This window comes from Magallana gigas, chromosome 6 (genome assembly GCF_963853765.1).
Source record: "Magallana gigas chromosome 6, xbMagGiga1.1, whole genome shotgun sequence".
NCBI classification, from domain to species: Eukaryota; Metazoa; Mollusca; class Bivalvia; order Ostreida; family Ostreidae; genus Magallana; species Magallana gigas.
Genome location: NC_088858.1, coordinates 35,398,713 through 35,424,958, shown reverse-complemented (window position 1 = coordinate 35,424,958; position 26,246 = coordinate 35,398,713). Strand labels below are relative to the sequence as shown.

The window sequence follows — 26,246 nt, the reverse complement described above, 5'->3', positions numbered from 1 at the left end:
CAGTTTGCTGGTTTATAAGATGTAAGAGCAGTTTGAGAAAGTAAAACGTGACAGACAGACGGACGGACGGACGGACAGACGGACGGACGGAACAGGGTAACAACAATATACCCGAACTTTCTTTAGAAAGTGCGGGTATAAAAAGGTTTTAAAAAATGCAATAAAAATTATAAATATGGTTGTAACTTGCAGGTTATTGGGCCAAAAATGAAGGGAGAGATGCTTGGTATTGTGATAGTAGAGTCAGGGTGGGGATCCATGGTGCTGACCGTGGTCCTGGTCAACATGTACCCCTCAGGTCCGATCGCCCGCTGTGGACAGCTAAACATCGGGGACCAGATCATCTCCATCAATGGAATCAGCCTGGTCGGACTCCCTCTCTCAGCCTGTCAAAACTACAACAAGGTAGCAATTCTCGTGAATTTATTGAGAGAATGCATTCCCTTATTAAAATTTTTCATCCTATTGATCACCGGTTATACCCGCCCTTTTTAAAGAAAGTTCGGGTATATTGTTGTTACCCTGTTCCGTCCGTCCGTCCGTCCGTCCGTCTGTCACGTTTTACTTTCTCAAACTGCTCTTACATCTTATAAACCAGCAAACTGAACTCTTGGAGTTTGATTTGGGGTATCATGTTGTTTTGTAAAAAGGTTTCAAAAATTCTCTGTTAGTCCTGGGGGTCAAATAATTGGTAAAAAATGACGTTTTTTCACAAAAAACCTTCTTCCTCGAACTCCTCCTACATTTTCAACAGTAGACAAATCATCTTTTGGAATATGTTTTAAGGTATCCTATAGATGCGCAATAAGGTTTCGGAATTTTCAAATTTTGTCCTGGGGGTCATTTAATGGCTGAAAAATGACGTGTTTTTTTTTTTTTTACAAAAAAACTGGTTTCAAAAACGTCATTTTTTTTGGCAGTAGCCAAATGATCTTCTAGAATATGATTGGGGGTGTCATATTGAGGCGTGATCAGGTTCCAGATTTTTTTTTTTATTAAGGGGATCAGTGGGCAACAAAAAATGACGTTTTTTTGCAAAAAAAATATGGTTCCCAGAACTCCTCTTACAACTTTTGGAGTAGCTACGTCATCTCTTGGGATATAATTGGGACTGTCCTATAGATGTGCAATAAGGTTTTAAAAACTTAAATTTCATCCAGGGAGTCAAATAGTAGCAGAAAATTGACGTTTATCACTAAAAAAAAACATTGATCCAAGAGCTCCTCTTATGATTTAATGGATAGACAATCATATCTTGGGATATGATAGGGACTGTTCTATAGATGTGCAGTAAGGTTTTAAAAATTTAAATTTCATCCAGGGAGTCAAAAAGTAGCAGAAAATTGACGTTAATCACTTAAAAAAAACATAGATCCTAGAACTCCTTTTATGATTTAATGGATAGACACATCATATCTTGGGATATGATAGGAACTGTTCCATAGATGTACATTACGGTTTTGAAAAATTAAATTTAACCCTGAGGCCCATTACCTACCGGTACATACCTTTTGATGCCCTTTAAGGATCAAGAATATATATGGTTAAGGGGTGGGGATCTCAACCGTTTTCAAGATATTCGTGCACTTCCTGTTCAAGGGGGGTCATGACCACCCCCGGGGCCCATGACCTACATACCGTTTGATGCCCCTTGACACAAGGAACAAGAATATATATGGTTTAAGGGTGGGGATCTCAACTGTTTTGAAGATATTAAGGGACTTGCTGTTTGAGGGGGTCAGGACCACCCACAGGGCCCATGACCTACATAACATTTGATGTCCCTTGACATCAGAAACATGAATATATATGGTTTAGGGGTCATGATTATAACAGTTTCTGAGATATATGGTAATTTCAAATTCCTGGGGGTGGGGATGACCCCAGGGGTCAGATCTAATAAACCCTATATATTGCCAGTAACAGCCAATATATGATTATGAAAACCCTATATTATTATCTTTGTCCGTTTTCAAGTTACCATTTACAATACAGTCTACGATTCTTCCTACAATGTTCAATGTTAGACCCCACGCCCTTTTGACACCCCCCTCCCCCGAAAAGTGGTTGTCTAACCCAAAATGAGAAAAATCAAACCAGGGTGCACAACTAGATATGCAGGCCTATCATATCTTAGAGTTTTGTACAATTCTGTTCAGCCATCTCTGAGAAACAAGTTCAGAGCAGGAAAGAATTAGAAAAAGAAGATGAAGACTAATAAAACATGAATTAATAACCGTACAAAAACAATAAGTCTCCAAATTTCATTCGGGAGACTTAATAATAAAGATTAAATAGAGATAGGATAATCAAACATCAATAATTTAAAGATAATTGACAATTTCTGATTCTAAGGGGGTCAGGATGACCCCTTAGGGTCATGACTTACATGTCATAATGATCTGATGCGCCTGCATGACCTAAGGAGGAATACTATCTTTGGATTGAGGTGGGGATCTCAATGGGTTTTATGATATTTAATAATTTCAGGAAGAGCACTTGGGATCATGACCTATACATACCATCTGAAATGCCTTGAACAAAGAAACAATAATATAATATGTACATGATATATGATTCAATTTAAGAACCCAGATATAGATCATCTGTTTTGTAATACTTCCTATGTATATATACATGTACATGTATTAGTTTGTGTTTTGTTCTATACTATTCATGTTCATGACTGTAGTATGGCTTATAAGTCTTATTTTAAATTACATTAAAAAATTGTCAAATATATGACTTGGAACCCACACTCCCATACAAACTCAAATATAAACTGCCCCCCCCCCCTCTTGTCGAATGATCTATTAAAATCAAAATATAATTTGGGTGTCAAAACTTTTATGAACTGGTAAAAAATGTTATTCTTAAAAAAAATTATATTACACCTTGCATGATTGACAAATGATCTATTGAGATATGATCAGAGGTCATATTTCTACCTTGGGATCAATAAGTAGTATTCATTGACAAGTTAAAATTAATAACAATAAATGATTCAAATTATAAATGTTTATACTCCACATTCACCCCCCCCCCCCAATTTAACCTGGTTATAAAGATTCAGTCTTCTTAATACATTCTTACATGTGTACTGTAGCAAATTTTAAATCATTTCTTGATTGCTTTTTCTCTCGTGCTTCACATTAACATTTTGGAAATTGCTTAATTCAATTTTTAAGATTTATATAAACAAAATGTTATATGCATCACTTCCATATGTATTCGCCTATTTTGGGAAATTTTAAAGTCTCCTTAACAAAGCACTGACATCAATAGGCTAGGAATTACCCACATGGACCAAACACTACTGTATAACATATGAATAAGATAAAATACATTATTATTTCTAGTTCTAAAATGTCAGGGTTTCTCCAAGGGGACATAATCTATATACAATTTTACGCGCAATGACACAAAGAGCAAAAATAAATTATATGGTTTAGGGATGAGGATCTCAGATCTCAGAAGTTAACAAAATATACAGTGTATCATATCATTTCCTATTTCATAAAGGTGGGGGGGGGGGGCGGTTAAAGACAACACCTGGGGGTCATTAATGTACTTTACACCATTAGATGCATCATAATGACATTAGAAGATATTTTGTATTTTCCTGTTTCGTGGGGTCAGAACAGTCCCATAAGGTCATGACCTACATTGTATTTGATGCATAATATAATACATTAAGAAAGAAATACTCCTTCCTTCCTATTATAACTCATATAAAAATGATAAGTGTCTACACCTACTTACATGTAATGCACAAATTTAATAAGAAATTGTTTATACAGGGTCAATATGGGGTCAACTCAATAGTGCATGCAGTCTGACAAATGAAAAAAAATAACTTTTGCAACTAAAATGACAGAAACTTTACAAATGCGATAGGATAGGTAACGATGATAAACTTATTTAAATATTAAAAGATGATGATACAGTATGCTGTCAAAGGCCTAGGGAGATCACATTTAGAAAGTGAAAGTAGAACTTATATATGTATGCTGGCATCTCATTATATTGTGCTACTGCTACTACATGTATTATGCTTACCTAAATTGGTCAACATCATAATGATAATCCAATTAAAACACAATAATGAATTCCTTTAGCTGATCTTAACAAATCCTTTCATGCATACGGAAAACACAGACATGTATGTATGGGTGTTGCTAAAACGCGGAACGGAAAACGGAACGGAATGGAAAATATCATCACGTTTATCGCTTAAAAAGGGTATAGACTGGCCAGAAACGATTTACTTTGTATCTTTTATTTATATCTAATGAATGATTATCAACATGTTGTTATCTTATTAATATTCATAATTATGAATATCTATCAATTATAGCATTGTATTCATTCGGCTTTAGTTGAGTACGAAACGGAAAAATCAAATGTATTCGAATTGTGAAACATGAACATGACTTTAAACGAGCAAATTAGCTATAACTTTTTACTTATTTTTCTTATATGGTATTGCTGGCATATCAGCGTAACGTACGCAGTTAGTGAAAGCGTTTTATGCGTGTTTTGAGTATTTTTATATTTCAAATACTAGTATGATGTACATGTATATACTTACATCAAAATTGAATTTTCGGTGTTCTAGACGATCTTTTATCATACAGACGATACAGTATCATTGAGATGGAAGAGAAAAACCCGTAGGACTGACGACATTAAAAATTAAAATACAGTAAACATTAAAATACCCGGTAATTTGTGAAACTAGTATTTTTAGCAATGCAATTTTGTTTACGTTTGCATTACTAAGCAGTTGTTTATTCCAGCAGCTATATACATATGATCCGAATAGAAAGCTCTAGACGTTGCCTGGTTTGATTTTCCGATTATATATTGGGACTATAGTCTGTCGATCCCAAAATATTCATGCAGCACATTTGGACGATTTATAATGGAAAATGTTGACATCTTTTCTTCATTTGGAAGTCACTCAGAAGACCTTGCACAATTTTTCAACACTATCATCCGGGTCTGTTGAAATGCAAAACCCCGTAGACTTCTTTATTTTTAGCCGTGTATTTATGCCAGCTGATAAGCTAGAGGGGACGTTTTAAAGAAAGAATAATGAGAATGTTAAATGCTTCTAAGAGAGAATCGCTTGAACCCTGAGGTATATATAAATATATAGTAAAAGTGAATCGAGGATATTTTGGGACAGAATATAGTGGTCAATGCATGTACTGTTAAGTTTTAGGAAATAAATATTCTTGAATAAATAATCTAATATTGCTAATCTTTCAACAAAAATTAAAAAGGTACATAAAGTATATCGTTTTAGCATGATTAACAAATCTATGAGGTAAATAACATTAGATAAGATTTTCCGTTTTCCCTTCCGTTCCGCTTTCCGTTCCGTTTTCCGTTCCGAAATTTATCAACACCCATGTATGTATACACGTGAACCCATCTAATCGAAGAGCTGGGTAAAACTAGTACCCGCTAATGAGACATGCAGACCTGTGTTGTGTACGTAACTTCAGACAAAGATCATTCATTTGTAACATGCATGTATTTTTATGACCTATTCTTCAAATCCACTTGCACTATTTTATTAGGTAAATAACAGCTTTAAGGTGGTGCAGGACACCTGCATATTGTGATGTACATGTATACTTTCTATTGAGATAAACAATAAAGTATATCAAATATTGATTTAATATTTACCCCCCAAATAATGTTACCTAACATTGAAGCGCAATGGGTTAGAGCGTTTACATGTCTGTTAGAGCATTAGGGTCCAAGGTGTATTTTTGGTAATTTTACAATTGATATAAATGAATTTTCATGGGGGGGGGGGGTCCGGACCCCTCACTCCCACCCCTTCTCTAAATCTGTGCACACGATGATGTTCATGTAGGCACACAGAAGCAAATCTAAATCCGGCAACCGCCACGGGGAGGGGGCATATAATTTAATTTTTAATTTTGTTTGTAATAATTATATAGACCATTATACTTTCTATGACATAAAATGTTAAGATTATTGATTAACTGAAAATTCACTGCAAACAGTTCTACCCCAAATTGCACATAAAGTGCTGCTCATGTCACGATGTGTATTATCATATGGGAAGGGATCTCATCCTTCAGTTATGAAAATTATGAATTTTAATTGTATTACCGGAGCTTGCATATAGCCTTCATTTTTAATTAAACTGGTACAAAATAGTGTTATTTAGGGGCAAACACATGGTGCGGGTATTACTGTCTAATGACAGCATCTAGTTTACTTTGTTTATGATATTTACATTTATATGTAATTCAGTTTGGTGTGCAGACATAGTCGTAGTTAATTCTACATCAGTATCACTGTATTTTAATTGCTGCATTAATGAATTGAAAAAATAGACTTTATAACAGAAACAAATGTTGAAATTAAGAGAAATTATTCAGAAAAGTAATGCTGTGGAATCATCATTGTTCATGGGGGATTAATGTCCGTGGCTTTTGTTGGTAACCTTTAATGCCTGTGAATTTACATCCTTATGAAGTTATAAACAAGCATTTGTTATTTATAAAAATTTCCCCAAACTTGCTACCAAAGAAATTACGTCCCAGCGAACTAGGAAAATTTTGGCTACCCACGAAGATTGACCGCCACAAACAAAATTGATTCCACAGTATATGATGTGGTAGATATTTTCCAATTTCAGTATATGTAAATTGTATTCTGTTCTAGACAAGTAAGAACCAGACAGTGGTAAAGTTAACGGTGGTTCCCTGTGCACCAGTGGTGGAGGTCCTGATCAAGCGACCAGACGTCAAGTATCAGCTGGGATTCAGTGTCCAGAATGGAGTGGTATGTTCTTTGTTACATACTGTCAAGATGTCTAGAATTCTAGATTTCTAACTTAAATCAGTTGAACTAATGTGGTGAAAAGTCTGACTTTTGCAGAATAATTCCAAACTACAGAGATCTCGTTGACTTTTAAGTGAACTGAAATGTTTACCCATTTTACTGTTTATGTGTGCTGTGGAACCATTTAATTTCGTGGGAGCCAATTTTCGTGGATTTTGGGATTTTTGCTTATTCATGGGGATGTTAGTTCGTGGATGTGTCGGTTTTCAGTTTAAGTAGGAAACTAAATCTTTAATATTTTAGTTTTTGTGGAGGATGTAAATTCGTGAGTGAGGGATACCCACGAATACCACGAAAATTGAGCCACCTCAAATTCTAATGATGACACAGTATGGGTCTGTTGGAAGTTTGTTTTAATGTTTGATTCTTTTTTTTGTTAAACAAAATTAAAATCGCTGTAAGGTATTTTCAGAATGATGCCAAATGTATCCAGGCTCTATAAGCATTCTTTAGAATTGTTCTTTTAAAATTATGTAGAAAATTCCTCAATATGATATGTTCTGCTAAGAAATGTAGATTATTGTGCTTCATTGTTCCAACAGTTGTATGTAATTCAAGGCTATGGTTTATAGATATTTATCTGATAAAACATTTTGTAAAATTCACATAGATATTTTAAATTAAAAAAAAATCTTAAATGGTTAGGAAGGCTCTGTCTCTTGACAAGCTTATCAGAAGATCGTAGATGTCTTTCCATCTGAAGATGGTATTTTCAGATGTCTTATTAGTAGTTTAGAAAATGAGATATTTTCAACCAATCAAATTTAGCTAATGAAAAGGAGTCTTTCCTATGAAGAACCTTCTCATTACATCTAATTAGCTGATGAATGGCATGTTCTTGTCAAATGATGAGGTTTTCTTTCTGCTTTCTGTAGACAAGATTAACAAAGTAATGCACTGCCTGAAGCTCTCTCATTTTTTTCTTGTACCAAAACACTCTTTAATGAAATATTTGAATAATAAGCTGTCATCCTATATATTTCCCGCCCATTAAACATCTATTCAACACAATCCACCGCACTTCAAGTTTTGGACTTTTTTTTTACCTTAATTACACATAATCATATTATACTTTTGATTAATAAATGCCAGTTTTGCAGGTTTATTATAAAACATTTATCATCGTATAATTTTTTTGTACAGATTCACATGTAGACAATGCCCATCTTAATATATCGACGTCTAACGGGTCAGGAAACCCCTCACTATCAATAGCAGTAACCCTGTAGTCAGTTCATCTGTTCATCTCCATGATATTCCAGATAGCACTCAGTGTGCTAAGTTAGACATCCAGCATTTCTCCAAATAGTTCTACAGGTTGAGAACTGTTCCAGAAAGACTTGTGCTCTTGACCTAAACATAGGTGATAGTTTTATCAAAAAGTTTTGGTTGCTTTTGGTGTGTGTTCTGTCTGCTTGTTTTTCAACTCGCATATAAAGTTGCTTCTGGTCGCAGGCTGCAACAACTAATGGGAGAAACAAGAATCGCACATTCTGTCAGATCGACGAATCATGTCTATCTCAAAATGTGTATAATGTATAAGTATTTCTTGTGATATTTTGAAATTGGTATTGTATGTTGCGGTGCAACTACACAGTATGATGAAGTAATATATTGTCAGAACAGTGGCATTGCATTGTGGAAGTTGTGTTTTTATTAATTTTGACTAATGTTTAACATGCTGCTTTCATTTGAAATTCAATCTTGTGAATATAGCCATAATTTGTAACAGTGTTCAGTGAAATTTTTGGTTTTTTTTAAAGATATAAGTTGCAACTACATGTAAAGGTATAAAAAAAAATGCTGTAACATAAAGATGTTTCTCGTACATTTGCTTTATGAAATTTGTATAAACATTTCAATTTCCTGTGGATATAGCCATAATTTGTAACAGTGCTCAGTGAAATTTTTGGTTTTTCTTTTAAAGATATAAGTTGCAACTACATGTAAATGTATAAAAAATGCTGTTACATAAAGATGTTTCTCGTACATTTGCTTTATTAAATTTGGATCAACATTTCCATTTCCTGTGAATATAGCCATAATTTGTAACAGTGCTCAGTGACATTTTTGGTTTTTCTTTTTAAGATATAAGTTGCAACAACATGTAAATGTATAAAAAATGCTGTTACATAAAAATGTTTCTCGTACTCGTATGTTGCTTTATAAAATTTGTATCAACATTTCCATTACATGCATATACAGCTTGACAATGAATGTGCATTTCATAAGCCTCAACAAAAATGTGACTTCATAGAAAAATGTCAAGTATTAATTTTTGTTTTTTGTTGAGAAATGGTTGTACAAAAGTTGTAGGAATGTGTGTACTTCTATATGAGAGAGGTATGATACATGTACTTCACATATTAAAATTAATAACATATTCAAGTATACTTTAGATTTACGTCTAATTGTATTTGTTTTTCAAACATCAAAAGATTTAGATACAAAGTTTCTCTATGTAGCTAAAAGTAGATCAGTACAAAGAAATATTGTGTATGATTCTACAAGTTTCATTAAGTTAAATGAAATTCACTATTATATCCTAAGCTCAGTAAGCTGTTATAGATATGCATACTTTAAGTACTTTTTGAAGCAAAGGCTTTAATTCTTATGCATCTTTATTCTAGTGTATCGTCTAGTAATTGTTTTAAATAAAGGTAAACTTTTTAAACTTATGTACAAAGCAATAATTAAGAGTGATATATGAACTGTGTATACTACTATATATCTAGTCATCAATATAATGAACGCATCATAAATATGTGATATGGTTTTTATGTATAAGAGGAATTTTTTGTGACTTGAATATGAGTTAAAGGGAAAAATGATAATGATGTATTCCAGGAGCAGATATGACATTATTTTTTACTTGAATATTTGGAAACAACTGGTATTTTTTGTTTTTATCTATTAAGGGTGTTGTTTACACAGGGTTTGAGTTCTCAAATTCGGATTGTTATAAAATTCAATTTAATGAGTAAAATTTGTTCCAACCAAAAAAATATTTATGAAATGAATTATTATTGACAAAACAATCGATATTTTTACTATATTATGAAATTAGGCTCAAACAAAAATAGACTTTTAGCCAAACAGAGGAAATTCGGACTAAATTTTGCAGATTTTGTTTTCCGCTAAATTTTTTTTTGGTAGTACTCTTATATTGAAAGTTAAGATTTAATATTTTAGTATAAATAATTTTGCATATTTTCTGTTAGTTTTAACCTCACTTATTCTATAAATAATCTTATGACACGACTTTCACGAATATTGAAAAATGCTTAAAAACGATAAACGACACCATATCTCAAAATTTTGATCATTGACCTCATATAGATTTTATGCCAACAGAATTAGGCCAATATGAGTAGTTCAATAATATAAATGTTTTTGTATTATCATCATTCAATTTTTTGTAAAATCATATCAATAATGGGTATGAATTTTACAACTGATAGAGGAAATTCGGACTAGAATATTTTTAAAAATTGTTGCTGAAATGTTCATGCATTGTATATTTTTAGTGCCACTACCATTCATAAACTGTATTTTATTTTTTAAAGTATTTTATTATTTGTAATATTTTAACAATTAAGAAAATCTCAATCGTAGCGAAAATTTTACGGGATTTTTCTTGATTTTTCAAAAAATATTCAATGACCATTAACTCAAAAAGTAGGTCATTGACCTACTTTTCTGAAAGTGAGAAACAACACTACAATCAAAGGTCTATAACATACAATAGATGGTTTTTCATTATCATCAGTGGATATTTTTTTCATTCTGAGTAAAGGTCATCCTTAAGAAGAAATAATTCTGATGGATTTTTATGTTTTGTAGATTGTATTTGATTACTATAGGTTCAAATACAAAAAGGTGATGAATATTACAAAAAATATGATGTCAATATATTAATTTTTCAAAATATGGATAGTTAATTAAAATTATTCCTAAAGTGTAAGCTATCAGAAAAGTTCCTCTTTAATAGAAACTATGCCATAACATCATGTACAACAAGATACTTTAACATGGAATTTGAAAGAAATCTTTAAAACAGAATTTAATTAGTTGTATATCATACGCCTGTGCTTTGTATGGGAGTAGACACAAATTGCTCTGTGTTTGTGTGTGATGTATGTGACTGAATTGTTTTATTTGTAATTTGTATACAAGTCAATAAATACTTCAAGAACCTTTTTGTTTTCTATTTGGTATTAAATAGCCTCCTACAGATACTGTACTTTAGAAAAGTCCCCAGATTCCTTATAAAATTGTGTTTCATACATTGTGTGTTTTAGGTCACCTGAGTCACTCAGTTGACCTATTCAGCTATTGCGATCTGTTTTTTTCCATGGTCGTGTGTTATGATATGAACATTTTCAGCTTCTTCTCGGAAACTACTAGGGTTATCTTGACCTTTGGTGTGTAGCATCTATAGGGGAAAGGGAACAACAATTGCGAAATCCATGACCCCCACTCTCCAGGGGCCATAAAGAGGGGGTTGCAAAAAAAAAAGTGGTAAGAACCCTGAAATATCCGTATTGCTTGAATAGTCATATCTAAATATAGACACGTTAGTAGACATGGCGGGTATGTTCCGTATGTAGGCAAATTACACAAACATTTTACGCGCATTTCTATCGAACACGACAACCACCATATGTTTTTCATATAGATCTATACAGTTTAGAAGATGACCATATATTCTGTATTTGTAGTTTAGGACAGGGCCAATATTGTCAAATAGAAAAATGTTAAAATTTGATAATAGTTCACAGTCAAGGGAGATGTACAAAATGCATATGCCTTTTTTTGTCCTCTTCTTGTATTGTGTAATGAAAATTTATGATATTTTCTTCCGTACCTTCACAATCTAGGGAGATAATGCATTTGTTGTTCATTATATGTCTTTTTTAAAATTTAAAAATTAGTGGTTCTTGCTTTTCATTTGGCCGGGGGGGGGGGGTTAAATATGGCCATATTGTGAACATGTAATTTTCTACGTCACTTAAGTCACTTGGGTAACGTATTGTCGTTGGTCTTGCATTTTTCGCGTAAACAATTTTACATTAGGCTATGGTACTCCGTGAACGTCAAGGCCTGTGGGCCTCTTGTTTATTATATGGACTGGAGGCTAAATCTCTTTAACATATCAAAAGTGAAAAAATCAAAAAAAAAAAAAATCAGAAGGATGAAGGTTTTTACTAATACATGTATCTATACTTAAGGTGCTCCTGGTAAAGACAATGATGATCGATAAAAAGTTTGTAATTACGAGATTTTTTTTAACATATGACACTATTCGTCTTTCGTAGAGAAATTAATCCGAATGATATAACGTGTAGTTAAACATAAAAAACATAAAAACATAAAAAACGAATGACAATGAGGACGAATAAAATCAGGTGAAATATTGATAGATAAAATGTTACAATTGTTGCAAATCATAACTCCAACATAGAAATAATCATTGAATAAAGACTTACTTTGATAAACTCTTCTCTCGTTTTTGCTATACCTGTATTGTAATTGTATAAAGTACAGCATTGTCCATTTTTAGTTTCATCATGTACCAGTTTATGTAGTGAATATAGAAATAAAAAAATATAGATTAGGTCCTAGATTAGGTCTGGCACCCTGCCAGAAGAAAAAATACGAAGCTGAAACGAAAATTATACGACCCTACACGGCTCGGTTTGCATAATAAACGCATTGATGCGAATGATACTCGCCAAACATTATGTAATTTTGTCGTTTTCTAAAGAGTTTCGAATATTTTCCAAAATAATTTTATTATACAAACACTTTGAAAGGAAGGAAAAGCGCAGAAAAAACGGCCCTCAACAATTCGAACACCATCTCACCCGCGAGGTACTTTCTACACTCTTCCCCCCTATCACACTGAGCTACGTTGACACATATCAATCACTGTGAATAACTTTTATAACTTGGCAGTCATAAACAAAGTTTGAAGTTTTTGTGAAACCCACCAATTTTGTCGACCCACTTAAATAAAAAAGGGTGAAAAACTTATCCTTTTTATTAAGAGTACTTTTGGGTATGGATTCTAGACCCATTCATACCAAAAATGAGCAATTTAGCACAGTAAATGGTCAATAATAAGGCATCAGCCAAGTAGCATGGGGGCACTTTTTCTCGCAGCAAACGTTTTTCTTAAAATTACATATAGAAAATTTATCATGGAGTTGCCAAAACTTTTTTGGGAACATAAAAAAGAAGAGGCCGATGGGCCTTATCGCCCACCTGAATAACTGCAGGGTGGCTTTTGCAACGTTTAATGATGTTCATTATAATGACAGGGCTAATGAAATCATTTTTAATATTCCGGGATTGATCAATTCATTAAACTTTCTTAATTCTAAAAAAGTTATTAAAAAATTGTAGCATAACATACAGTGACATAATCGAACAAATAATCAGTACAAAAAATATAATCAGTCGAAATTACACAATTTACCAAAACCTATATCAGAGTACTGACATAACACAAGCACCCCTGATAAAGGGGCATATCATTCATTATTTTGGAAGAAGCACTTCCTCATCATAACTATGTACCTAATTCATCGGATTAATACCCAGGAGCAGAGGACAATTTTTTTTCAAAGAGTTACTGAAGTTATTTAGAGCCCCACCCTAACACCAGAACCCCTGAACGAGGGGCCATGACATTCACAATTTTGGGAGAGGCATTCTTCCTTATACTATTTACTTAGTTCATCTGCTTAATATCCAGGAGCAGATGGGAATATTTTTGAAGAATTAATGTATTTTCACTATTATCATTACAGCCTAATCATTGCTCCAGAACCCCTGACCCTGGGGCCATGGATTTCACAATTTTTGTAGAGAGCTTATATAATGCTTATTACAATTTTAAAGAATGCATTAATTTTGATGGTTTTACCATGGAGGACAGGGGCCATGCATTTTACAATGTTTACTCTTCTTTACCCGAAGATGCAATACGCTGAGTCTACCCCCCCCCCCCCTCCCCAAACTTTCAAAAACGATGCTACGTGCCTGGGCATCAAACATCACGTGGTTTACTTTGAATATCTCTTGGAATTACAGAATGAAAGCACGTTATTGACATGTACATGTATCATGAAATAATAGTATACACAATGTTTAAAAGCCAAAAATAAATATTTTCGCAACATTTGATTATGAGAGAGAGAGAGAGAGAGAGAGAGAGAGAGAGAGAGAGAGAGAGAGAGAGTTTCCAAATTCGCTTTTTTATATTGTCCACTTTTTTTTATTTTGCTTGCCAAATAGTATGATGGGGTGGAAAGCGCGAGGGCGGGGGTTGGGGATGGGGGGGGGGGGGGGTCTGCGCATGATAAAATGAAACTTCACAATGTACGTCTTCCCAAGTAGAGGTTGAGGTTTTTAAAATCCGCTTTGCTCTACATTTGTAGAGAGGAGCGGATCATAAACCCTTGATTTGGAAAACAAGGGCACGTTATATTGAAGTAAAGAACATTTTGTACAGCAAGACGTAATGTGGCAATGCATTTTAAAAAATTACGCACTTTGAAATTGTGTTTTTCAGTTTGGGACCAAGTTAACGCACTTTTATTTTTTTTTTGCAAAGTGCGTTATAAAGTTACATCAATATTTTGTACTATCGAGACACTTAACGCACTTTGAAAAAAAATATACGTATAAATCACAAAATCTGGAATTGAATATTTTTTCAAAGTGAGTAATATTTCAACATGCGTTAATTACATTTGTACTTAATTACTTCTCCTACTGACCAACGCAAGGAAAATAAAATAAAATTGCATATGTATAGAATAAAGGCAGGTATTGGTAACCATAGTTGAAAATATGAAGGATTGATTGAAATTGCGATTGGAATAGGTAAGGTCTAGAATATGCGAATCATTATCATTTGTTCACGAAGACAGTTTTTTGTTAATAGACGACAGTTGTCTTGTCTATATGGTACATAAATGTTGATAGAGACGGGAATCTAATGAAATGATGAATTAAATAAGAATCCCAATATATTTTTCTTTCGGTTTGTTAAAGTAAAGGGTTTCCATCGTCATTTGCGTGAAAGAAGGTTGCAGTGATAAAATGTCAATAATCGAAGCACGATTATTTTATATCTTAAGATCAGATTGGAAAAAATAGTTCATTCCTGTATTCAATCAATCAACGAAAAGATATATAGTATGAGACGTTTTCAAGTTATATAATGATAGAAGGTTACTATAATGATATATTCTCTTTCGAGAAGTGGACATGCACAGCCTATGCCTGTCCACTTCTCGAAAGAGAATACTAAAGATATAAAATAGTTCATTAATAGCTATAGTCAATGCGCGTATGAACATTATTTTGTGGGTTTTCCCCCATCAGTTTTTATCAACTATAAAATTGTATACGAAAAATGACGTAACAATGTACTGGCGAGAAATGGTACTCGGCGAGAATGTATTTCTGCTAATGAATTCGTAATTGATTGTTTCAGAGACATGTGAAAGAATGGTACTTATCGCTGTTTTTTTCCTGGTATGTATTTTCATTTCATTTGTTATTCTTTAATACATGCTTCGAATGTAGATAATGCAAGGGAAAAAGGGTACATTCTGGATCGTTGGAAACCACAGCCGGTCTCGCTTCTTAATTTTACCTAAAAGAGTAAAAGAAGCAAGACCATAGGTCTCGACGATATTTTCATCGTCTTGTTACCATATTGAAATAAAATTTGGGAACACCCCAAAGACAATGCAATAATACTATCCGAAATGATCATGTTGTGGATACTCTGACATTTCATAACTCTGAGTCTGTGTATTGCAGCTCGAGGCATTGGCCATAAAAAAAACTGATCAGTAACTTACAATTTACGTCTGGAGTGTTATATAGTCAGTGCCTGTCACCACCTTGTTTTTTTCCTGCTAAAATAACTAAAAAATATGTTTTACAAGTATAAAATTCTTAAGACTTTTTTCGTTATAATTATTCAGCAGTACAAATAACTTACTCGAGAATAAAGTACCTTTTTAATCATTCGTATTATATTCATGTGTGCATTTGTAAAGGGAAGTTTGAATCATTTTTAGTTTGTTCTTTGCTGGAGACCTTCTGATGGTGCAGTGTTGCCACAATGGGTTTACAGAAAAAACTTTTGCCCCGATCCGTACAATATCAGCATGTGGATAACTGCGTCGAAAAGAATTAACTGTTTTCATAAGTTGACTTCAGTCAATTCCAACGAACAGGCGATGGTCTATCACTGTATGCCTAGTTCCTTTCTAAACGAAACTGTGGAATTTTGTGGCAGAAATGTACCCGTAGCTCCAGGTACAGTGTACACTACATATATCATTACCATTTTGCTATTTACTAAGGAGTTATTGTTAATGCGTCTTACATGTAGGAATATACATGTAGGTAAATCAGGGCACATATCAACAATCCCGGTGTTTAAAATGGTCTTTAATATTTTGATTTTTTTAAATTAAAACATATTATTGAAACATGAATAAAGGCAAAAATGTAAGACCGCTAATGATTTCATCCGTAAACCATGATGAATAATGTTCTGTGTTTTGATTAATTTACCTAAGTCTAAAATATATTTGTTTTGGTTCTCAATAAAATGAATTGTACCCAACTTTATACGAGATTCATTCCCACAGATGACGATCTTTATAATCTTTGTCAGACCATTTATTCATTCATGAACAGGAAATTGTCCAATCTACAATTACAAGGTGGCACAAAACACCAGACCTACTTACTACACTTGTAACAATTTTACCTCAGGATGTCCATCAGCGGTGTTTGAGTCCAAAGAAGTGTATAAACGTAAGTTTAGGTTACAGATCATATATGCAACGTTTTTATACAGTACATGTTTAGAACACTCACTGTTTTTGATTAAAGTAAAGATTAACTCATTATTTAGATTTTTTTAAGGTCCTTATCCATTTCTTTGTTAATTATGATTTTAGTATCGACCAAAGCAGAAATATATGTACTCTATGAACTAAGATCTATTCATACTAAGTGCTAAATTCTCACTTAATTAATCATTTATCCTTAAATTCCCGTTTATACTCAATTTCACAATCCAGTTATTATTTATATTGACAGCAGTTGCAATTGCGTGACACATACATAAAAAAAACCAAACAAAAAACAACAAAAAACCAAATTCCCGGTTACATGAGCATTTTTCCCCAATCTTATTTCACCCTGAAAACAGAGTTAAGTATACCTTCTTTAAGCGTTTGCTTGAGTTGTCCTAAAGCAGAACAAGACCAGTTCAAGCATAATTGCTACCCTGTCCATTTTTAAGTGACTCTTCTTAATCACATCATATCGCTTTTTTCACGGAAAGGTCCAACAATAATAAATCTAGGTCCCTACCTTTTTTCAGTTCCGTATGGTACATGTGTAATATTTTGAAAAGAATAATTATCAGAACTTACATAAATGCTGTTAGTGTACCAAAAATTAATTACAAAAAATATTTTTTCCTCCTTAAAAACAACCCCAATACCTTCAACCCCCCCCCCCCAAACCAATAACCAACCAATAATACCCCCCCCCCCCCCTGAAAAAAAAACCAAAAACAAAACAAAAACAAAAACAAAAAACCCCCAAAAATTCAATCATAAGTTTACTTGATATCTATATTTTTTCCTCAAAAAAATGATATCATTTATTTGAGGAATATGAATCAACCCTTGACTATCATAAGGTAATTATTATGGTCGGGGTGTGATCAAATCCATTAAAGTCCGATGAGATTTGATAGATTTGATCAAGCTAGACTGTAATGATCACCTCGTCATATTCCTATGACTCAGTTTTAGCCGTTGGTATCCTGTTGTCTGGATTGTTTTTACTAGAGGTTGTACTCACTTTAAATCTACTATTCATTTCGTCCTCGACTTTGTTTTAATTTTTGGCAATTATTCCGTATAAAATGATAGTTAAAATACTATTTCTCAAGTGTATCATCAATTCTATCGACAACCCCAGAAAATCTGAAAGCTCTTGGCGAAATTCAACCAAACCGGAAGTGTTTGTGATATTCAGCAAGAGTTGCAACCAAAGGTTAATCGCTAGATCGTTCTTAACCACTTGGAAGTTGGATGAAAATTAGTCACTTCAATGGCAAGACAAACAAATGTGTTTATTTCATATAATCAAAACATAGTATTGGGTGAACACCTAGAACTTTCGTTCAGTGAACGTAACACATATGTAGTGTGTTTTTATATTTGTATATTATTTGTTATTAACAAAAATACAAATTTCAAAACTTGTTTTAAATATAATGTCAACACTTCTTCTCGATTTGATATATTATATATCATTTTAAAATACCAAATGTTTGCTCTTTAAATACGACGTATTGCAATAAAACTAAACAAAAACAATATGGATGTTCAAGTTTTGCAACTTTGCAAGATAAAAAAAACAACAAAAATACTACATAAATAAGAGCACATTACACTGATATGTTGACAAGATAATACGAATAAGGTAAAAAATAAGTATAGCAGAAAACGTGTAGGTCCCTGTATACCATAAAAGCTCTGAGTTCCCACAACCGTACTAGTATTCAAATCAACAAGATTCTATTTAAAAATTTGTAATTCGCTCACACTAAATATCTGTCTTGCATATAGACATGATTATCTTGCATGTTGATATTCTTTTTTGCACACTGTCAAAATTTATTTTGCATATATAGAGGCAGGATTATGCTATCATACCCAACAGCTTTAGAACAAACATATATAAGAAATGTAGGCTTGAAAGTACGGTAAACCCTAAGCAAAAGACACACAAAATATTGTAAGATGCAAGTATGAATACATTATATAAATAGTGCCTGTTTGGGAGGGTAAAAGTTGAAATTGACACCCCGAGAAAACCATTGTCAACCGATGCGAAGCGGAGGTTGACAATGGTTTTCGAGGGGTGTTAATTTCAACGCTGCAATGATATTTTGTAATTTTTTCCTGCAATGATCACTACCTTCATAACCCGCATGAATCATCAAAGAAAGCATTTTATTGTTTATATTAACATCTCTCTTTTAACTAATTAATAAATTGATTATGAAAAATTAGTAGAAATTACTAAATTACTGGTAATGTACATAAGTACGTTAGCTAGAAGAAACAGCCAAATCGTCTCCTTTGAGACTTTGAGTCAGACAACATCATGATTACTCCGTGCAGTCCGTGATATTTTGTAGGTCGCTAAAGGTTTAGACCAATCGATAAGCAGGGCGTGTCAATTTCAGACCTGTCAATATCTTCTCAGTTTCAGCCGCTGTAGATTTCGACCAATCGATAAACGGGGCATGTATATTTCAGTCTGGCTGTTTCTATAGAGCTATGAATTAACTATAAGTTTTCGTAAGAAATAGAGGGAATAATACTTGGTAGATGTAAATATATAGAAATGACGTGAATTTTATGGAGAACCGTACGCGCATAATTTACGCGCATGTAACAATTCGTTGTGTTATATGTACCCGTTGCCAAGGGTGTGGCTAACGCTGAGGGTAATAGAATGGATTATCAACTGCGTCTTAACCAATCAGATTTCAGTATTTAACATGAAAGTATAATAATATATTTTGTTTTTGTACATGTATATATTAATCAAAACACATCTTTTCTCGCAGATCCAGAGTGTTTAGAGATCGACAGCAATATGAAATGCTTTAAAGCCGAGAAGAACTGTGTTCATGAATCAACTGTGTAAGGATGGTTTTTTTAAAATATAAATTTTTTGATTAAATAAGGATGTGTTTATTTTGACTATTTTATTTATACCAGAACCATTTCTCTTCGGTCCTCTCATAATAGTTCTAATAATTAGAAGACACTGTTTTAATTTCTAGTTCCACTTCCACGAAAGAAAGAACTACTACGGAAAACCAGACAATGTAACTTTACAACATTACTGACTACATGATTCCTTTGAAATTTATATCAATAATTAATGCTGACAGTTAAACTGTTTATACATATTAACCCATTAAATTTCAGAATAACAACTTCAATAAAAGGCGATACCAATTCAAGTCTCTGGGATCCCTCCGATATTATGTAGGTCTATAATAATTCATAAATCAATCACCACAAAAAGATAACTAATTAACGATTATTTTGTATAAAAAATAAGGCAAAACAGGCAGGAAAATTGCGCTTACTTCTTTTCATTTGTTTTTAGCGAAAATTTAAACAGAACGCACGCACAAGAAAGGTGAGTAAGAATTTTTAGAAGGTTGTATTTTAATATAAAACATAATAATACAATACAGTATTACAATACAATGCAGTATTACGATACCAGCAAAAATATGATAAAATTGAAAATAACTTATTCATTAAATGCTTACCTTGTAAATATTTAATAAAATTACCGGAGATTTGTTTAAGATATATTTATGTTATGCATGTTATAGTGTTATTAATTTTGTTTTGTTTTTTAAAATATAAAGATTATTTAATTTCTGAGTCTTATTTCCTGTTTAAACAAATTTTCAATCGAGAAACACTTCAAGATACAATTTTTTTGCATAATGTTTACTTTTGCAGAATTTTTTTTTCATAATAGTTATCATTACGATTTATCCGGTGTTGATTGGCATGCATAATATTATAATATTCCGTCTCGCCTTTTATGGACTTTACTGACCCCACAAATTTCTTTAAACAGTCAGTAACAAACCTAATAAGTGTTTTGTTTTGTCGAGGACCTAAATTTTAATATGTAAACAAACAAAAAATAATATATAACATTTTAATTCATATATTATTTCTCTAATTTTTTTACCTTCTTTGTCAGTCGTTTGTGCAAACCTGGATGCCATTGTAGGATCGTAATATCACGTCACGGGCAAAGGGGGGGTCACTCTAAATATTTTGGGGCTTAAAAATCAAAAGTATGGTTGAGCGTTTGTGTAAACAATCAGCTCAAAGAACGTTACGGCCGCCATGTTGCCATGGAAAGGCCCCAATATGGCGGTAAGCGAAAGCGGTCACGATCCGGGTGGTGGGGACAATCTGTCCAATATTCTGAGCCGTGTTAACTTTGGGCCCGATTGCAATAGTGTTCCTAGTGTAACTTCTGATGGTCTTCTTACTGACTTACTTTGTACTGACTTACTTTGTTGTGATAATTTTGACGAAGGGAAGGAATTTGTACAGCTTTTTACCTCGGACCCTATACAACAAGTGAGTAGTTCTTACGACAATGAAGGAGCGTTACCCACCGACGACCATACATCTACAGGTATTATCTGTTATAACGATTACTCTGATTTAGATCACAATTTGCAAAATCTACCAAAGGAGTTGTACGTTGAAAAGCTTATTGAACTAGCATCTAGCAATGAAAAATTTATTATTGATTACCGAACCTCTCTGTGCAGTAAAGCTAAATCAATCGACAACTGCCCCCTGGAAATTTGACTGTCCGAAAAACGACCAAAAACTGTTCTAGCATTATCAAGTATGCCAGAGATTGCTTTGCACTCACTATGTTCTGTAATGGAGAGACCCCTGCTATCCTAGCGGATGTCCTTGATAAATGCAGAAATAAACTCCTGGAGTTCCCAAAGAGTACCATAATTCAAATACGATCTACCATTCAGGGTTTACTTGAGAGAGTATCAAAACGTGAAGACAATCAATCAAAAAGCGCTAAAACTATTCAGATCTTTAAAAAAAACAATAGCAGATTTACAAAGAAAAAACAACTCGCTACAAACTGAAAATGATCAATTAAGGGACAGGTTTAATGCACATGCAACGGCACGCAAAAATACCAACTCGACCATTAAGCATCTTGAGGGTCTTGATTACACAGAGTATCAGGTGAACTATGAAAAGTCTAAAATTGAATTATCTAGAGTGTCAAAACTATGTACTAGTCTCCAGAAACAAATAAACGACACAAAAACAAAGTTAAAAATTCTAAACCCCCAAAGTCCCTCTCCCTTGGAAAATAATACACAGAAAGCAGACAGCAGAATGTCCCAGGCGAGTGATTGTACGCAAGAACCGTTATCTTACAAAGCTACAAGTGCCCAACCAAGCGTAAACAAAACGGACGACAGGCCCATAAGTCGGGACCACCTCGCTGCGCCTAATCATACAAACAATCACACTCGCGACGGTGAGAGTGTAAATGCTAAGTTAGAGGGCACACATATCAATAGCAAGCGAAATGACAAACCAAATACTACTGAAATGATCATGGTAAAATCGAAAAAACAATCAGACCAGGACGATGGGCACAGAGATCAACCCAAAAAGACAGTGGCATGCAGACATCCACAGAACCCGAGAAGTCGCTGTTTGGACCTATGATTCCAGAAAATGATCATAACCGTACCGAACAAGTATTCTACCCAAACACGAACAAGTCGAGTAAAACCCAATACAGGGGCGAAGCAAGAACAGAGGCGTGCAGCAATAACGAAGGTGTTTTACGTCGACGTGACAATGGGGAGCATACAGGGGACGAGACGGAACCCGATATTTTTTAGGGTGTGACCTACAAGCGTAAGGCTCGTTACTATATTGCGGGAATTAGCTCTCGATCCACGCGAACAGGGCTTATGAATTACGTATCAAAGAAAGGGGTTAAGATAACTCACTTTATCCTATTTAGAGCAAGATACCCGGGGGCACGCCTGACGGCCAAAATCAACGTATCGCCTAAGGACTCGAAGTTACTGGAATCGGGAGACTTCTGGCCTGAAGGAGTGAGCTGTCGAAAATGGCTAAATCAAAGAACATGGAAGGAGAAGATCGATAGCGAAAACCAGAAGAAAGGCGATAACGAGCGGGAAGATGGTAACAAACAAGAACTCGATGACGAACATGATGATGACAATGAAAACTATTAGAAAATATAAAGCCCAAACTAGAGCAAAAGCTGCTGAAATTGCAATGATTTCTTTCCTATTATTTGTATTATTGTCTATGCAACTAAAATTAATGACATGGAATGTGCGAGGGCTAATGTCCTCAACTATGTGCTTAGCGAACCTATTACGTGATACAGACTGTGATTTTGTTATCCTAAGCGAGCACAAACTTCCTCAAATGTATTCTAACTACTTAGACAGTGTAGACAACAGGTGTTTTTCATTCACAAAGTGTGAATCCCAAATCAGTAATGAATTGCATGGGAAATCTTGTGTATCAATTATGATAAAAAAGTCATTCTTGTTTAGTGTTAAAGAAATACATGTAGAAGTTAATTCTCCTAGAATTGTTGCAATAGAATGTAAAGTTAACACCAACGAACTCTTGTACATAGTAGGGGCTTACCTTCCCCCAGAAAACAATATTGAAGCATATAAAGATCAATTGTCGATATTACAAGATTTTAATAATTATTATTCACGATATGGTCATATTGTAGTAGCTGGTGACTTTGATGCAAGTTGTTTGGAGGTAGACATCGGAAGATGCAAATTGTACAAATCAAGTGAGCTTAAAATGTTGTAAAAGAAAACCATCTTAATCATATGTTAAGGAATGATAAAGCGCCCAAATGTAATCACACATTTACGAGTACAGAAACTATGTTAGTTTATGTATTCTCAGATGCGCATATATACATGTCACTCAGTTCTTATGAAATCCTTGCCGAAGGGACGTTCTCAAGCACGTCTGACCACCTTCCCGTTTTGGCTGTGTACAATATACAAAGCAGTCATCATCATCTCATTGAATTTACTAGCAAAACTCCAGCATGGCACAACATATCAAATGAATCCAAGCAAACCTATGAAAGAGAGGTCACTCACCAGTTAGATAATATAATGGGGAATAATGTACCAGAGACCCACCCCGAAATTAACGAATTTTGTATGGCATTCGTTAAATGTATAACAGCAAGTGCGAATACTGTCGTTCCCAGGTCTAAATTTAACCCCCACTGTAAGCCCTACTGGACAGGGGAGGTCAAGGAAGCTCATGCCCAAGAACGGAGAATGACGGCATTTGGGTTAGGGAAGGGAGACCCCGCGGGATGCATCACACATCGTGCTTTAACTATAAGCGTGCTAAAAGGCGTTTTCGTAAATGCCAGTCACTAGCATTGGAGCAGTATATCAAGAAAACCTATACCGACATAGATAACGCAGCCGGCTGCGACACTCGACTGTTTTGGAAACTGATTAGCAAACAACGACCCCGCAAAAGCAGGGTGTATCCGGAAATTCAGTACGGTGGTATCACTGCAAATACCCCCCAAAGTGTGTCCGATTTATTTGGAACCTACTTTGAAAATGTATATACCCCTCAAAACAATAGTATCTATGACGAAGAAAATTTTCTGAACATAAATAAATTATATGATGACGTTAAATCTTAAAACGAATGTGACAAACGTCTCGAATACGAAGTTTCCGAATCGGAAGTAGACCAAGCCGTTAAATCACTTAAACTGCGTAAAGCGCCGGGAATTGATGGTATTCAAGCAGAGCATCTAAAATATGGGGGCAATAAAGTAATCTTTTACTTATGCAAATTGTTCAATGGGATTATCAAATGCGGGCCGATACCCAGTGAGTGGAAAAAAGGTATTGTTGTCCCAATATATAAAGGGGACAATAAAACAAAAAGCTCTCCTGATAGCTACCGACCAGTATCATTGTTGTCGTGTCTGTTAAAGGTTTTTGAAAAAATGCTGCATAATAGAATTTCGGACGTAATAACTAGCGAAATTAGGTTCCCAAATCCCCAGCAGCAAGGGTTTCAGAAGGATTTGAGTTGCATTACCGCAGGTTTTAATTTACAAGAGACTATATGTCATAACAATGACCACGGTAGTTTTGTATATGTGGCATTTTTAGATTGTAAAAAAGCTTATGACACAGTTTGGAGAAAAGCGCTCATGTTTAAACTTCACAAATTGGGATTAAAGGGCAAGATATGGAAAATAATAGATGATTGTCATATCAATAATGAAAGCACAGTAGCTGTGAATGGCACAATTTCTGAATGGTTTAAAATTGGACAAGGTGTTCGCCAAGGAGGTGTATTGTCTGTATTTTTATATTGTGTGTTTATCAATGATTTATTGAATTGTTTAGAAAATGTAAGTAGTAACTTTGGTGTGTACAATGTAAAATCAACAAACCCAGCATTAGCCGACGATATTGCATGTTTAAGTTTAAGTCCGACGGGCTTACAAAAGATGCTAAACGTTGCATATAGATATTCATGTTTATAGCGCTTTTCCTTTAATGCGCAAAAATCTAGCGTTGTTAGGTTTGGGAAGGGAAGGCCCCTAACGCAGCATGCCTGGAAATTAGGAGAGGATGACATCTCAATCAACGATAGCTACAAACATTTAGGTATTATCCAACACTCTCAATTCAAGTCTGGTGAGCGAACAACGGAAAGCTGTAACAAAGGCAGGAAAGCATACTTCGCAATACGGAACGACCTGTCTCATAATACGAACCCTCTAACTCTTGTTGGACTCTACCAAAAAATAGTATTACCTACTGTATTGTATGGATGTGAACTGTGGAACAATTTAAAGCAAACAGATTTACAAGGTTTAAATAAATTTCAACATTTCGTGATAAAAGACATCCAAGGTCTGAAAATCTCAACAAGATCAGATATGTGTGAGAGTATGCTTGGACTACATCCCATCGTTTCGGAAATAGATAAAAGAAAATTAGCCTTTTTTGGAAAACTGTGCAAGCTTGATATTAGCTGTCTGACGAAAAACATTTTCTTACTTAGATTATGTGACCTTTTACAGGACGGCATCAAACCATTTTCCGGATTCCTAAAGGATATTTACGAAATTCTAGCCAAATATAATTTACTTCAATATTTACATTTATTCCTTGAAGCTGGCAAATTCCCTGAAAAAAAAGGATTGGAAAATTATAGTTAAAAAGTCGATTCATAATCACCATACTGAGGATTGGAGAAGTCGCACGGAAAATGATCCAGACTTCCGAATGTTTTAAGTTTTTCACAATACAGTCTCTCCTATCAGACTCTGTAAATTTGAATTTTCATTTGATGAAGTTCCATTTATTAGATTACTAGCGAAACTCTGGACCATTCCACCCGTGTATATAGACCAAAACTGCAGAATATGTCAATGCACTTACAGCAACCAATTTCAGCATGCTGTTTTGGGGTGTCCATCCACAGCTTTTGTTAGGGATTCGTTTTACAACAGTTTAATCAATAATTTCGATGTCCATTTATATGTAGAGCTTTCACAGCTAAGAGATGAAGATTTATACTATATTTTGCTCGGGGGATTTGAACCCACAACATTATTAG

At 34.1% G+C, this 26,246-nt stretch overlaps 2 protein-coding genes across 2 annotated transcripts; both read left to right on the top strand.

Moving 5' to 3' along the window:
* Positions 1–192: 192 nt before the first annotated feature.
* Positions 193–6,897, top strand: LOC117689327 (amyloid-beta A4 precursor protein-binding family A member 2-like). Its single transcript, XM_066088766.1, has 2 exons — positions 193–405; positions 6,712–6,897. Exons 1-2 carry the CDS (start codon positions 208–210, stop codon positions 6,880–6,882), a joined length of 369 nt encoding a protein of 122 aa, XP_065944838.1. The 5' UTR covers positions 193–207; the 3' UTR covers positions 6,883–6,897.
* Positions 6,898–14,714: 7,817 nt separating this feature from the next.
* LOC136276531 (uncharacterized) lies at positions 14,715–20,264 on the top strand. Its single transcript, XM_066088770.1, has 8 exons — positions 14,715–14,784; positions 15,401–15,441; positions 15,996–16,236; positions 16,624–16,743; positions 19,589–19,664; positions 19,808–19,852; positions 19,956–20,015; positions 20,140–20,264. The coding sequence occupies exons 2-8, from the start codon at positions 15,415–15,417 to the stop codon at positions 20,174–20,176; spliced, it is 606 nt and encodes a 201-aa protein (XP_065944842.1). The 5' UTR covers positions 14,715–14,784; positions 15,401–15,414; the 3' UTR covers positions 20,177–20,264.
* Positions 20,265–26,246: the final 5,982 nt, after the last annotated feature.

Bases quoted from the DNA above. Each gene is read 5' to 3' on its own strand.
- LOC117689327 (XM_066088766.1), top strand. From the start codon at position 208: ATGAAGGGAGAGATGCTTGGTATTGTGATAGTAGAGTCAGGGTGGGGA. The intron at 406-6,711 runs GTAGCAATTCTC...ATTCTGTTCTAG, and splicing joins CCTGTCAAAACTACAACAAG to ACAAGTAAGAACCAGACAGT.
- LOC136276531 (XM_066088770.1), top strand. From the start codon at position 15,415: ATGGTACTTATCGCTGTTTTTTTCCTG. The intron at 15,442-15,995 runs GTATGTATTTTC...AATCATTTTTAG, and splicing joins TTATCGCTGTTTTTTTCCTG to TTTGTTCTTTGCTGGAGACC. The intron at 16,237-16,623 runs GTACAGTGTACA...ATTCATGAACAG, and splicing joins AAATGTACCCGTAGCTCCAG to GAAATTGTCCAATCTACAAT.